At 36.1% G+C, this 13526-nt stretch overlaps 1 protein-coding gene across 2 annotated transcripts in view; it reads right to left on the minus strand.

The window, feature by feature from the left end:
• The window catches only part of ERO1A (endoplasmic reticulum oxidoreductase 1 alpha), a 56224-nt gene that overhangs the window by 16261 nt on the left and 26437 nt on the right, over positions 1 to 13526 (minus strand). Inside the window, exons 7-11 of one of the 2 annotated variants that reach the window (XM_019010203.4) lie at positions 10020 to 10140; positions 7425 to 7471; positions 4927 to 4938; positions 1765 to 1791; positions 1557 to 1649 (exon numbers count right to left, since the gene is read on the minus strand). In XM_019010203.4, coding sequence (XP_018865748.1) covers positions 1557 to 1649; positions 1765 to 1791; positions 4927 to 4938; positions 7425 to 7471; positions 10020 to 10140 — 300 coding nt within the window. The remainder of the gene's footprint in view (positions 1 to 1556; positions 1650 to 1764; positions 1792 to 4926; positions 4939 to 7424; positions 7472 to 10019; positions 10141 to 13526) is intronic. The other variant, XM_055361395.2, reaches the window with a different exon arrangement.

Raw genomic sequence — 13526 nt, forward strand, 5'->3', positions numbered from 1 at the left:
TTCATAAAACCTAAACACACAATTTGAAAATGATGATCTAAAATTACTAATGAGTTTAGGCCAGGCGCAGTGGCTGAAGCCTGTAATCCCAGCACTTTGGGAGGCCAAGGCGGGTGGATCACCTGAGGTCAGGAATTCGAGACCAGCCTGGCCAACATGGTGAAACCCCGTCTCTACTAAAAATACAAAAAATTAGCTGGGCGTGGTGGCATGCGCCTGTGGTCCCAGCTACTCAGGAGGCTGAGGCAGAAGAATCACTTGAACCCAGGAGGCAGAAGTCACAGTGAGCCAAGATCACGCCACTGCACTCCAGCCTGGGTGACAGAACAAGACTCTGTCTCAAAAAAAAAAAAAAAAAAAAAAAAAAAACAGTAAAATTACTAATGAGTTTAAACCACCATTTAAAATCAAAGTTACGGCTAGGCACAGTAGCTCACGGCTATAATCCCAGTACTCTGGGAGGCCAAGATGGGCAAATCACTTGAGCTCAGGAGTTCAAGACCAGCCTGGGCAACATGGCCAAATCTTGTCTCTACAAAAAATATTGTGAAAAATTAGCTGGACATGGTGGCATGCTCCTGTAGTCATGAGGTAGAAGGTAGGACTTGGCTTAGGAGGTGGGACTCAGGATACTGGACCAAATTGAAAACTAGCTAAAACAGGGAGGGGGCTGAAGCAGCTTTCCGTGAGGCACACCCACCAGGGTGCCATGTCAGTTTCTCATTCCCATGGCAACATGCAGAACTTACCACCCCTTTCCGTAGCAATGACCCAGAAGTTACTACCCTTTTCCTAGAAATTTCTGCATAATCTGCCTCATAATTTGCATATAATAAAAAGTGGACTATAAATATGGCTGCAGAACTGCCTCCAAGCTGCCACTCTGGGCACACTGCCTATGGGACAGCTCTCCTTCATGAGGAGAGCTTCAAACTTTTTCCTGGGCAAAGCCAAGAGCCCTCCCAGGCTAAGCCCCAGTTTTGGCCATCGCACACTAGAGTGGGCAATAGAGTGAGACCCTGTCTCAATCAAGCAAGCAATCAATCAATGAATAAAATGGAAGTTTCTATATTCTGTTTCTCAGAGTTGTGATACTTTAATTCCAGAAGAAATATGGTACTGATGAAAATCAACCACAGTCTCATTTTCAACAGTATTAAGGCATAAACAGCAGCAGGAAAGGCTTTTACCCATTTAAACTCCAGGCCTGATACGGGCACACAAATAAAAAGGTTCTGATACAATAATATCTATCAAATAGCAAACTGTGCTGTTAGGAGCTATTTAAATTCCCACAAGAAAACAAGAATATTTCCAAAGTGATATGGACAATTTTCAGCAGCTTCTTAAAAGAAGGTGAAGAGAGCTAAGAGTATGTTAAACTGTTCAATTGTATCTACAGTTCCCACCTTTCTGATTACTACCATTTAAGAGTGAATTTTTACTGCCTAATATTCAATCAGGTCAATCTTTTCCCATTCAGGTAAATGCCAGGAAAATTTTAAGAATATCTAAAATTAAGAGTGGTAGACTGAATAAAAGTAAATGTCACATACCTTGTAAAAGATATCTTGCACTCAAATGCACATTAATGCTTGCATGTAGGCCAGATATAAGTCTGTAGAATGCTCTTTTTTCTACACAGAGACCTAAGAAAAAGCAGTGATGCAGAAATAAAATTTCATATGTGAATCTTGTAGACATAAAATTAATCTCATGAGAAAAAAAATCATCATGGAAATTTATTTTAAAGTTTCTAATTACCTTCTAGCCAACTGTAAAAAGTGTTCTCTGAAATCAAAAGAAAAATAAGTCATAAGATTAGAAAAATGCCAAAATACAAAGTTTTCAAAAGTTTTAAAGCATTACAGCAAATTTGTGCCAAACAGCAATGTAAAGATTGTTTAACCTAACGGTCCAAGTCTTAATTGCAATTTCTCGAAAGGAAGAAGAAAGGTTATGGATTCAGTTAAGAACCAGCCTGCTGCTTGGTCTTTAAAAGGCTTTAGCATTGCCTTAGGTTGACCCAGTCTCATAACGTTCTGGTTAAAGTGTTTTACAGGAGGTCAAAATACAGAATTTAAATAGTAAATCAGTCAAGAATGGGAAAATACCTAGCCTTGATAACAATTCATGCCATGAAAATTAAGGATTCATTACATGCTTTTTAAACTAGAAAAAAATTAAAATGATAAGACAGTATTGGAGGGGTACTATTTGTATTTATCTGATAATATTACATGCCATTCACTATTTCAAAAGAGCAATTCAGGAAAATGTTATAAACACCAAGTATCACTTATATTCTTATGACCTAATAAGATCATTGTCAATACATTTAATGCCTAGTAATTGTACAAATACGATAATGCCTAAATTAACAGGATAGAACACTATCTAACTAGTTAACATGGTAAAATAACATGCAACTATGAAAACAGCAAGAATGTAGAACACGGCAATACATAAAAATGTTTACTTGAAATATTATACAAAAGGCATAAGAAATAATCATACAACTCTGTAAAGATTCATGTATGCATTTGCTACAGAGATGATAAACACTGTACAGTGTTTTCTACTAAAGTTGCTTACAGTAATGTTAAAAATGAACCAAACAAGCATAAAAATAATGGAAGGAATGGCAAAGGGAATAAGCAATAAATTGGAATATATAAAAACTCAAAACATCTATTTGTCAGAACACTTCATAAACAAAAGCAAAATGCAAACAACAAACTCGGTAAAATGTATGTTGCAAATATGACAAAGGGATTAGATCCTAAATATATAAAAAGCTCATAAACTAAATAAAAATGCTAAAGTGCCCCCTTAAAAAAGAGGTAAATAATATGAATTTTAAAATTCACAAAGGAAAAAATACATATGGTAATAACAGACAAAAATTGGTCTTACGGGCAATAAAAAATGCAAATGAAAACAAAAGATATATGACTTTACCTATCAAATAAGATAAAAATATGATCATCTTTAATGCTGACAAGTGTTGGACAAAACTACTTATATATGGAAAACATAAATATCAAAATGTTAGCAGAGAAGCGTATCTGGTAGTAACTAAGGGTATGGTTCCTGGAGTCAAACTGCCTGATTTAAATCTTAACTCTGCTACTTACAAATCATATATTTTAGTCAAGTCGCTGAACCTCTCTTCATCTATAAAATGGAGACAGGAATAATACCCCTAGGATTGGTGAAAGAATTAAATAAAATCATATTTGTAAATTGCTTAGAAAAGTGCCTGGCACAGAGTTATTATTATTAATTGTTTGGGGATGGTGGGATTATAAGGAATTTATTTCCTTATAAAAATTTTCAAGGTTCTTTTTTTCAAGTTTTTGATCATGAATTAGGGAGTTAGGGGATAATACTGCTTAGGACCTAGGCTTCCAGTGAAATTTTCAGTTCAGTGTTTGTGTGTGTGTCTGTCTGTCTGTGTGTCCTTTTTTAAAAAAAAAAAAGAAAAAAGACAAGAGTCTTGCTCTGTTACCCAGGCTGGAGGGCAGTGGCTCCATCTCAGCTCACTGCAACCTCTGCCTCCCAAGCTCAAGTGATCCTCCCATCTCAGCCTCCCACACAGCTGGGATCACAGGTGTGCACCACCACACCCAGCTAATTTTTCTATTTTTAGTAGAGACAGGGTTTCACCAGGTTAGCCAGGCTGGTCTCAAACTCCTGGCCTCAAGTGATCAGCCAGCCCTGGCCTTCCAAAGTACTGGGATTACAGGCATGAGCTACGCCCAGCCAAGAAATCAGTTCAATATTATAATCCTGAAGTACCTATTCTCAAGTTGACCTGACTGTGGTCTAAACAATCACTTAATATGATAGCTCTCAGGAATAACCCTTTGATATTTGGCCAAAATCAATACTTATAATAAGACCGTTTCTCTAAGGATGGCTCCCACAGGTTAACGATCTATTTTTCTGATAATAAGGTCTTCAAATAGCATTGAAAAATCATAGTAGCCTCCTCTAATGTGGCTAACTATATAGCATAGAACTAGGTTGATACTCAAGGTAAAATAAGGTTACTTGAAACTGAAAATCATAGAATCACATGTACCAGTAGCAAATATGAGGCATCTTTGGAAAAATAATCTCACTGCTAAACAATTTCTCTTCCAAACAGTTCTGAGTCAGCATTTTATTTAGCTGCTACAGTTAATACAATATAAAGCACAATAATAAAATAGCATTGTTATCAGACTTTAGTATTCTGTTATTTAGACATAATGCAAAAGCAATTCATAAGAATTATGTTTGGAAAATAGAGGATTTTGAGGGAAAGAAAAGTGATACTTCACCTTTTAGCAATTTCACCTAGATAGACTAAAGCTAAGCACCATTAAGTCTTTTCATATTGTTAAGCATATGGTCTTAAGAATAACAAATGTCATTTCCATTTCACCCTTAAAGCAAAAACACAAAGTAAACCTAATGTATGCTGAAACTGTTAGCATTAGTTAGACTTGGCAATGACACCTACATCCAACAAGTCAGCATCAACCTTAGAAGCCAGCTCTGAAATCAATACTCATCATGCCCAGAACCTTCCTACATGAAACCCAGCAGATCCTAGAGTTCAACCAGTAAAAGAGAGAGGACATTTCCCTGGCCTGAGGCAATGGGGGAGACGGGGAGTGGACATGCTTCCACATTCAGAGAGGTAAAATGTGCAAATGAATGATCAGAGGCTGAGGCACACTGTTTCTAATGCCTGAACCCAGACACAAAGTCACTTTCCCTTAATCTGTGCTAGTACCTCCAGACTTTCAGATAAATAAGTAAAACTTAAGTTCTTCTGATTTTTAGAGGTGAGAAGAAAAAAATAAACTTTGCCATAATAAACATCTGAATGTATAAACAAATTCATATATGTAATATATAATAAATTATACTTACCTTCACTTTTCCCTGAAAAGCAAAACAAAATGTTTATTAAAATAAATTCCTTCCAGTGCCCCTTTTATAATACTACACTTTCATAAAAATAAGACTTTAATAATGGTTAGTTTTAGTCCAACAGTTCATTCACACAAGTAAAATCTGAAACTGAGACATTCGTGACTGCAACTCTATCTGGTGGTGATATGAATTATGCCTGATTTGACTAAATGGTGTTATCTCCATGAGTGTACATAAAGAGGTTCAGCTCATGTGAGATTTAATATACCCTGACAGGAGAGAAAAAACTAATCCATCACCTGAGAGTACTCTTCAGTATCTTAAGGACCTACGTTTACTTGGCTGACAGAGACTTTTCCACATTTATTTATCCTAAAGCTATAATATAGTTTCTGTTAAATATTATTATTATTGCTTTGAAACCTCCAGCCTGGCCTTATAATATTTAACCTTAGTCGGGAATATTTTCACAGACTATAAGATTCAAATTATACATAATACAGTAATTTGTGTGCAGCTGCTTATTTACTACTGAAAATTTGTCTTCAAAAATTTTGCCCACTTTTTTTAATGCCATCGGTTTATTAAAGAAATTTATAATCATTGCAAATGTATGTTTTTAAAAAAAGACAAAATTATTCATAATTCCCCAGCTCAAAGATAAATACTATTTACATTTTAGTGAATGAATGTCTTTTTAGTTTATAGATATATTATAAATTTATTATACATATTGTTTTGATACCTGATTTTCCTGTGTTATTGGTCACTTTTGATTTAAATGAATAAAAATTTACAGCAACATTTATAATGGCTATTTTCTATGTGACTATACCATAAGTCATTTAACCAGTTCCCTAATGATAAACATTTAAATTGTTCCTATGTATCTTTATGGTAAGTGACGTGGTTAATTACTTTATCAAATCATAATGTGAGATCATAATGATCACCTCTTTTCTATTAATTTGCATTTCATCTGATATTAAATCAATGGCTTCCACTGAGTCACCACATGTGACTCTGTATAAACTCAAAAGCCTTATTTAAAGATTTTTCATTCCTAATCTAAGAAAGAGAAATCTGCCAGAATTTAGGGAATGATGCAATCTCATCCCCTTCTAGGAGGAAATTTATATTTACTATTTGAGATCAGCATCTTTTCAAATAAATTTTAAAAATGAAAACCTTACACTTTTGCTAAAAGCACATTAAAGATCTTAATCAATAAACACATATTTGAAGAGAATAAGGATACATAATTTCTAAAGAAAAAGTCTGAACTCATACACTGAAATGGCTTATTCAACAAACCATTCTTCATATTACAGATGGGGTAGGGTTTTTGTAAATTTTAATTTTACATCCCCTCTGGCATCTACACAGTGCCTAGCATGTAGTAAATGGCGGATAATCATTTGCTGAAAGAACAACTGGCTTTCACTATTGTAGACAAGACCATTAAATGAAGAGAGCAATTTTCACTGATCATGTATCTAACAAACTACTCCATCTATTATGTGTCAGGCTCTATACAGAGAGATAAAACAGATAAATGCTACCCATATGGCAGAGTACTAGGGTAGATCGATAGATATATAAATAATAATAAAATAATGCTACACAGTGGGAAAGGCCGTAAGAGGAAAACAAAGAATTAAAAACAAACGCATGCATCAGATTACTTCATGAGGAGGGAGAAATACTTCTGGTTACAAGGACCAGGGAAAGTTTTATGGAAAAAGCAGCATTTGAGCCAGACCTTGAGTGAAAACAGAATATTAAAAATGTTATTAAGATATAAAGACATGTAAAGTTGAAATCAAATGCCCAATATTTGCAATAATTTGAAGTTTTAGAAAAAATTTGAGAGTTTGGTATATTTATTTATCTGTGGGATTAAAAAACTGACACTTTACTATGTCTGCAAAAATATATAGAATAAATATATATCCTAATCTTTATATTTTGATAATCTAATACCAGGAACTTCATTATAAAAATACTTTTTACTGGCCAGGGGCAGTGGCTCACACCTGAAATCCCAGCACTTTCGGAGGCCGAGGCGGGTGGATCATGAGGTCAGGAGATCGAGACCATCCTGGCTAACACGGTGAACCCTCATCTCTACTAAAAATACAAAAAAATTAGCTGGGCATTGTGGCGGGTGCCTGTAGTCCCAGCTACTGAGGAGGCTGAGGCAGGAGAATGGCGTGAACCCGGGAGGCGAAGTTTGCAGTGAGCCAAAGTCGCGCCACTGCACTCCAGCCTGGGTGACAGAGCGAGACTCCATCTCAAAAAAAAAAAAAATACTTTTTACTGAAGTACAGATAATTTAAGCACCAATCTCTGCAAGCGTGAGGCATAACTCTATGGAAACAGGACTGTGGATTATATGACTTCAACTGTTACTGTCATTTATCTTGCCTTCCCCTTCCTTTGAATTAAAGTTCCCTGGCTGAGAAATAATATAACAACGCAAATAAGTAATTTACCTTGACCAGAAGCCAAAGGATTTAAAGGTCTTTTAATTGTCTGTGGCCTAGAAGTAAAAAGAATTAAAAATATCAACACAAATATGTTACCAATCATGTTATATTTAAGTGATATTATCTCAGAAAACTGCTTAATATCCAAAATCAAATTGTTTTATTGAGATTATAAAACACTTAGTTTCCTCTAATTGCTTTAAGGGAGGGTGGCTATTTGTCGTAGTGATAATAGTTCCTGATCTTTTCCCATTGTGGCGGCCAGCAGGCCATTTCCTAATCACTTCTTCAAACAAAAGAAGAGAAAATATCAGCCAAGCTCTTCTCTCGGAGTCACTACTATGTTTTTATATATATTATATATACATATCTATGTATATGTGTGTGTGTATGGCACAAAGCGTACCCCTAAATGAAAGACAAATAAGCAAAAAATATTCAATATAAGCGTTAAAATTTAAAAATGGAAAAAAAATAGTGTAGATTATTTTCCACTTAGGTAATCTTTAGACACATCAATTTGCCCTGTAGCTAAGTTTGTTACAATTTAAATAAAAGTTGTTTGTTCAGTAGGAAAAAATAGAAATTTTCTGGAGAGTTACTATGTCATTAAAGTGCTTTTAAATCCCAAAATAAATATGCGTTAGTATTAATAGTAAACTATAGGGATTGTTTTAACATCTATTTTAAAAATTTGCAAAACTGGAGACATTTTGAGAACAGAATATGTAAGCTGTGTTTTAAAATACACAATATAATTAACTTAGCCCTTTATACATTGTTTATATTGTTAGAAATTATGGGAATCAGGACACAAATTAGTAAGAAAATGACTACAAAAGTAATACAAATCTAACAAATGCTTCATGGATTCTTTTATTATTTTTCTTTGAGACGGAGTCATTCTTTTTTTTTTGAGACGGAGTCTCACTCTGTCACCCAGGCTGGAGTGCAGTGGTGCAATCTGGGCTCACTGCAAGCTCCGCCTCCCGGGTTCACGCCATTCTCCTGCCTCAGCCTCTCGAGTAGCTGGGACTACAGGTGCCCACCACTACGCCCGGCTAATTTTTTGTATTTTTAGTAGAGACGGGGTTTCACCGCGTTAGTGAGGATGGTCTCGATCTCCTGACCTCGTGATCCGCCCGCCTTGGCCTCCCATTCTTAATTCACATTAAAAATAACAACAGGGCCGGGCGTGGTGGCTCATGCCTGTAATCCCAGCACTTTGGGCATGGTGGCTCACCCCTGTAATCCCAGCACTTTGGGAGGCCGAGGTGGGTGGATCACCTGAGGTCAGGAGTTCAAGAACAGCCTGGCCAACATGGTGAAACCCCGTCTCCACTAAAAATACAAAAATGAGCCGGGTGTGGTGGCGCGTGCCTGTAGTCCCAGCTACTCAGGAGGCTGAGGCAGGAGAATCGCTTGAACCTGGGAGGCAGAGGTTGCGGTGAGCAGAGGTGACGTCACTGCAGCCTGGGCAACAGAGTGAGACTTCATCTCAAAAAAAAAAAAAAAACCTTTAAAGTAAATCTTTAAGTCAGTAAATCAAACATTTCTAATAATAGTCAAGATAATTTAAATAAAATACATGGCAGAAATAAGTAATTAATAAAAACTCTCTACTTTCCAAACTGGAGAAATTCTTCAAGTCAAAAAAAAACACCACAGTCTGACATTTTATTGGTGTAAGCACAATTACTGATCTCATACTTATATTTGACTTATAAAAAGTGAAATATATAATATTATCCCCATATTTGGGAACTCCAAAGACTTTCCCAGAACTCTCTCCATCTCTAAGACAGCATAATGTGCTCGCACATACATTGTTCCCAAAAACCAGTAAGTACAAAGTTTAGCACCTCAAGGCTTACGTGTGAGTAACCTGAAGCATTTCTCAGACACCCAGTGATCAGCAACTGCCTCCAGCCTAATGGTTACCCCGTACAAAGCGGGCTCTTTCACTTACTAGATCTTTGACACTAAACAAATCATTTAACCTCTCTAAGTCTCAGTTTCTCTGTCTATAATACAGTGATGACTGCAACACAGGGTTATTGCAAGGAGTAAAGAAGAAAATGTATATAACATGCTTACCACAATGCCTAGAATACAGTGAGTGCTCAAAAATGATACCTATTATAATTGTTCTCTGAAATCAATTTAACTGTAAAATAATTAAAGCCACAGAAAAGGGTGTACAGAGCACCAAAAAGAGAATTAAGAGTTGTATATTCTTTTCTCTACACTGCCACTGTGTGATCTTGGGAAATGAAGTAAACCTCTCCAGCTCTAGGTTACCTTAACTATAAAATGAGATCCTATAATCTACTCAAGGAACATTTGTCAAGGGCCTACAATACTCCCATAAAGGTCTAACACTCCCCTAACTCTTCAAAAAAAAAAGGAAAAATTTGTGGAAACTCACGTCTATATATTTCCCCAGAAGGAAACTGGATTAATGAATAGTCATGTTTCTTTGTACAAATACATCTTTTAACAAAGTGAATTTCATTTTTAATTTTAAATCATTATGATTTTGTTTATAAAGAGAAATCACCACATCTTATAGGAATTTTTCTAAATGAAAATGACACATACTTAAAACAGTTTTCTTCGTAGATGACATTCCATATTTTCCAAGCATCTGGTCCCTTGTAACCAGTGTAGCGCTCAGGATTAAGAAGCAAATCTACATATTCAGCTTCAGGGGACTGAATGTCTGTAAAATAAAATGTCTTATTAAATCTTTCTTATCCTCAGTTACCTTAAAAAGCTACTACACAAGACTGTATTCCATTGATTCTAACGCACCACAAATATAACAATGTGTCAGGAATTTTAAAACAACTTTTCAGGAGAATCAAAGGAAGGAGGCCAGGTGTGGTGCCTCACACCTGTAATCCCAGCACTTTGGGAGGCCAAGGTGGGCGGATCACTTGAGGTCAGGAGTTCAAATCCAGCCTGGCCAACATAGTGAAACCCTGTCTCTACTAAAAATACAAAAATTAGCCAGGCGTGGTGGTGCACGCCTGTAGTCCCAGCTACTCGAGAGGCTGCAACAGGAGAATCACTTGAACCCGGGAGGCGGAGGTTGCAGTGAGCCGAGATTGTGCCACTGTGCTCCAGCTTGGGTGACAGAGCGAGACTCCGTCTCAGAAAAGAAAGGAAGGAAAAGAGAGAGAAACACACACAGCCACATTAATTGTACATGCTGGCTACAAAAACATTATGATTTAGGAATTGTAAAAATAGGAATATGTGAATTTTAGAATCAAAGAAACATGGTAATTCAATTATCATAAGCTATTCAGACAAAGAATATAACATACATTTCCCTCCACATTAACCACAGCAGTTCATCAATAACTACAGTAAATGAAGGAGTGTTAGTATCGTACACTACTTGTTACCAAATACATTCTTCTTAGATGACCACCAGCAGGATCTGCTACCAATCTGGCCAAAAGAAAAAGTTACAGTGCAGCATGATTCTGTGTCAACATTATTTATAAAAGGGAAAATTGGAAGCAACCTAAATATCCAACATCACAGAACAGTCAGAGCATGGGCTCTGGAGCCAGAACACCCAGGCTAGAATCCAGACCCTGCTACTTATTTATCATTTATAATGTGTTATAGCTTCAAAACAAAAAAGATGGTCGGTCCCAGGGTGGGCACGATGGTTCTTGCCTATAATCCCAGCATTTTGGGAGGCCTGGGGCAGACTGCTTGAGCCCAGGAGTGATTCTAAAATTCACAGGCAACCTGGTGAAGCACCAGGCATCAATAAAAAATACAAAAATTAGCCAGGCATCATGGCACGTGCCTGTGGTCCCAGCTACTCAGGAGGCTGAGGTGGGAAAGTCACTTGAGTCCAGGAGGTCCAGGCTGCAGTGAGCCATGATTGCACCACGGCACTCCAGCCTGGGCAACACAGTGAGACTGTGTTTCAAAAAAAGATGGGCCATAGTCCTCCAGTGGCTTTGGGAAATTATTTGGTACTATAATAATACTTTATTCATATATAAAGCTTAACAGTATGAGCCAACAAAGAATGAAAAAGTGGACAAAAATGGTCTCAATGCAACCAAAGTCAATAACAAAAATATGAGCACAAAAGTGCTCAGAGTCCGTCAAGTTCTCAACTATACCTATTTTTATTATTAAAAAACAAACACAAAAACAAAAAAAAAACCCTAAGCTTGGTTATTTTTTTACTCCAATTCACAGTATATTAGAAGCATAAATTAGGGGGAAAGTTGCTTCTAGAAGCAGTACAATGACGCCATCTTAAAATAGCAGAGTTCAATGCAGAAGTGGCAATTAAAATAACTAAAAAAACAAAATATAAGGACTTAAAAAACAAATTAGCATGGAATCATCTAGTTCAGGAATGGACAACTGTTCATTTCAATTAATACGAAAGGCAACTGCCACATATAAATTATAATAAATTCATTTTTTAAACCCTGATGTTTAAAATATATAAACAGCAGGCCAGACGTGGTGGCTCACGCCTGTAATCCCAGAACTTTGGGAGGCTGAGGCGGGTGAGGAGTTCGAGACCAACCTGACCAACATGGAGAAACCCCATCTCTACTAAAAATACAAAATTAGCCGGGCATGGTGGTGCATGCCTGTAATCCCAGCTACTCAGGAGGCTGAGGCAGGAGAATCGCTTGAACCCAGGAGACAGAGGTTACAGTGAGCTGAGATCGCACCACTGCACTCCAACCTGGGCAACAAGAGTGAAACTCTGCCTTGGAAAAAAAATAAAAATAAAAATGAAATAAAATAAAATACATAAACAATGGTCAGTATCCAGGACTTTGAGAAAACTAACCACCAAGAAATGATTAAATGTTTAAATATTCTACCTAGAGATAAACATTTGTTGCCTCATAATTCTACTTATTATAAATACTTCATTCTTCTTCAAGCTTATAAAAAATATTACTATATTAATATAATTATATCACAAATCTTATAATTATACTATAATTATAATAATTATACAATTATATTTAAAGTAATACTATAATTATATTAAATATTACTATAATTATATTTGTGCCAAGAATTTTTATGATACGCTGGTTCCTATCACTGAATAGAACCTGAAGTTTTTCATAGAAAACTAGTCAAACATGTTTTGTAAAATCTAAGAAAAGACATTTAAGAGCCCATTTGGCCCTTATAGGAAGATGCCAATATCCAGCCCTAGAAGCAGAAAACATGCGTTCTGCAAAACCTATATGATATGCTGTTTTCTATCACTGAATAGAACCTGTTTTTGACAAAAGCTCAAATTTCCAATTAGGATTTTAAAAATACTTTCTATATTTCACGTACCATTTACATCCATTATTTATTCCTGCTAAAGCTTTCTTTAAAATATTCAGCTTTTTTTAACAGAAGACACTAATACAAATGGGCAAGTGATTCACCAAACTCTACCATATAAGAAATGAATCATTGATTCTCACCTGGTGCTGCACATTGTAGTCACAAAAGGATGTTAATGAAGGTTAAAATATTACCATCCTTTTTCTAACAGTGGAGGACTAAAAAAAATTATAGCTGCATACTATAAATTTAGTTTTATCTCACAACAATATTTAAGGTAAAAAAAAAAAATCCTTGTAGAAAAGATGGCAAAATAAGGAAGTTGGGAGAACATCTTATCCCCTTCCTTCACTAGTCCAAATCTTGATATAGGTCTATACCCCTCATCCAACATGCCTGGGACCATGCGGGTCTCGGCTGGAATGAACTTTCCAGATTTTACAAAGGTAATACAGTACATGCAACATATATTGCATATTACTCCAGCTGGACCTGGGGCAGCAATCTTTATTCAAACACGTAAATATTTCTACAGTGAAACATATGAATACTCACACTAAATGAGCCTGTGCTAAACGCAGGGGGAGAAATGTTCAGTTTTCAGAGTCTTCAGATTTTAGAATTGGAAATAAGGAATTATAACTAAGTATATACCAAAACATGGCTACGGTTTCCATTAAGGAAAGCAATTTTCCCCAAAAAGAAGCCACAAAATTAAAAACACTTTCTCTTTTATGGAGATTGTAGGCTGCATCTTTG

The sequence above is a fragment of the Gorilla gorilla genome, chromosome 15 (genome assembly GCF_029281585.2).
Source record: "Gorilla gorilla gorilla isolate KB3781 chromosome 15, NHGRI_mGorGor1-v2.1_pri, whole genome shotgun sequence".
Lineage (NCBI taxonomy): Eukaryota > Metazoa > Chordata > Mammalia > Primates > Hominidae > Gorilla > Gorilla gorilla.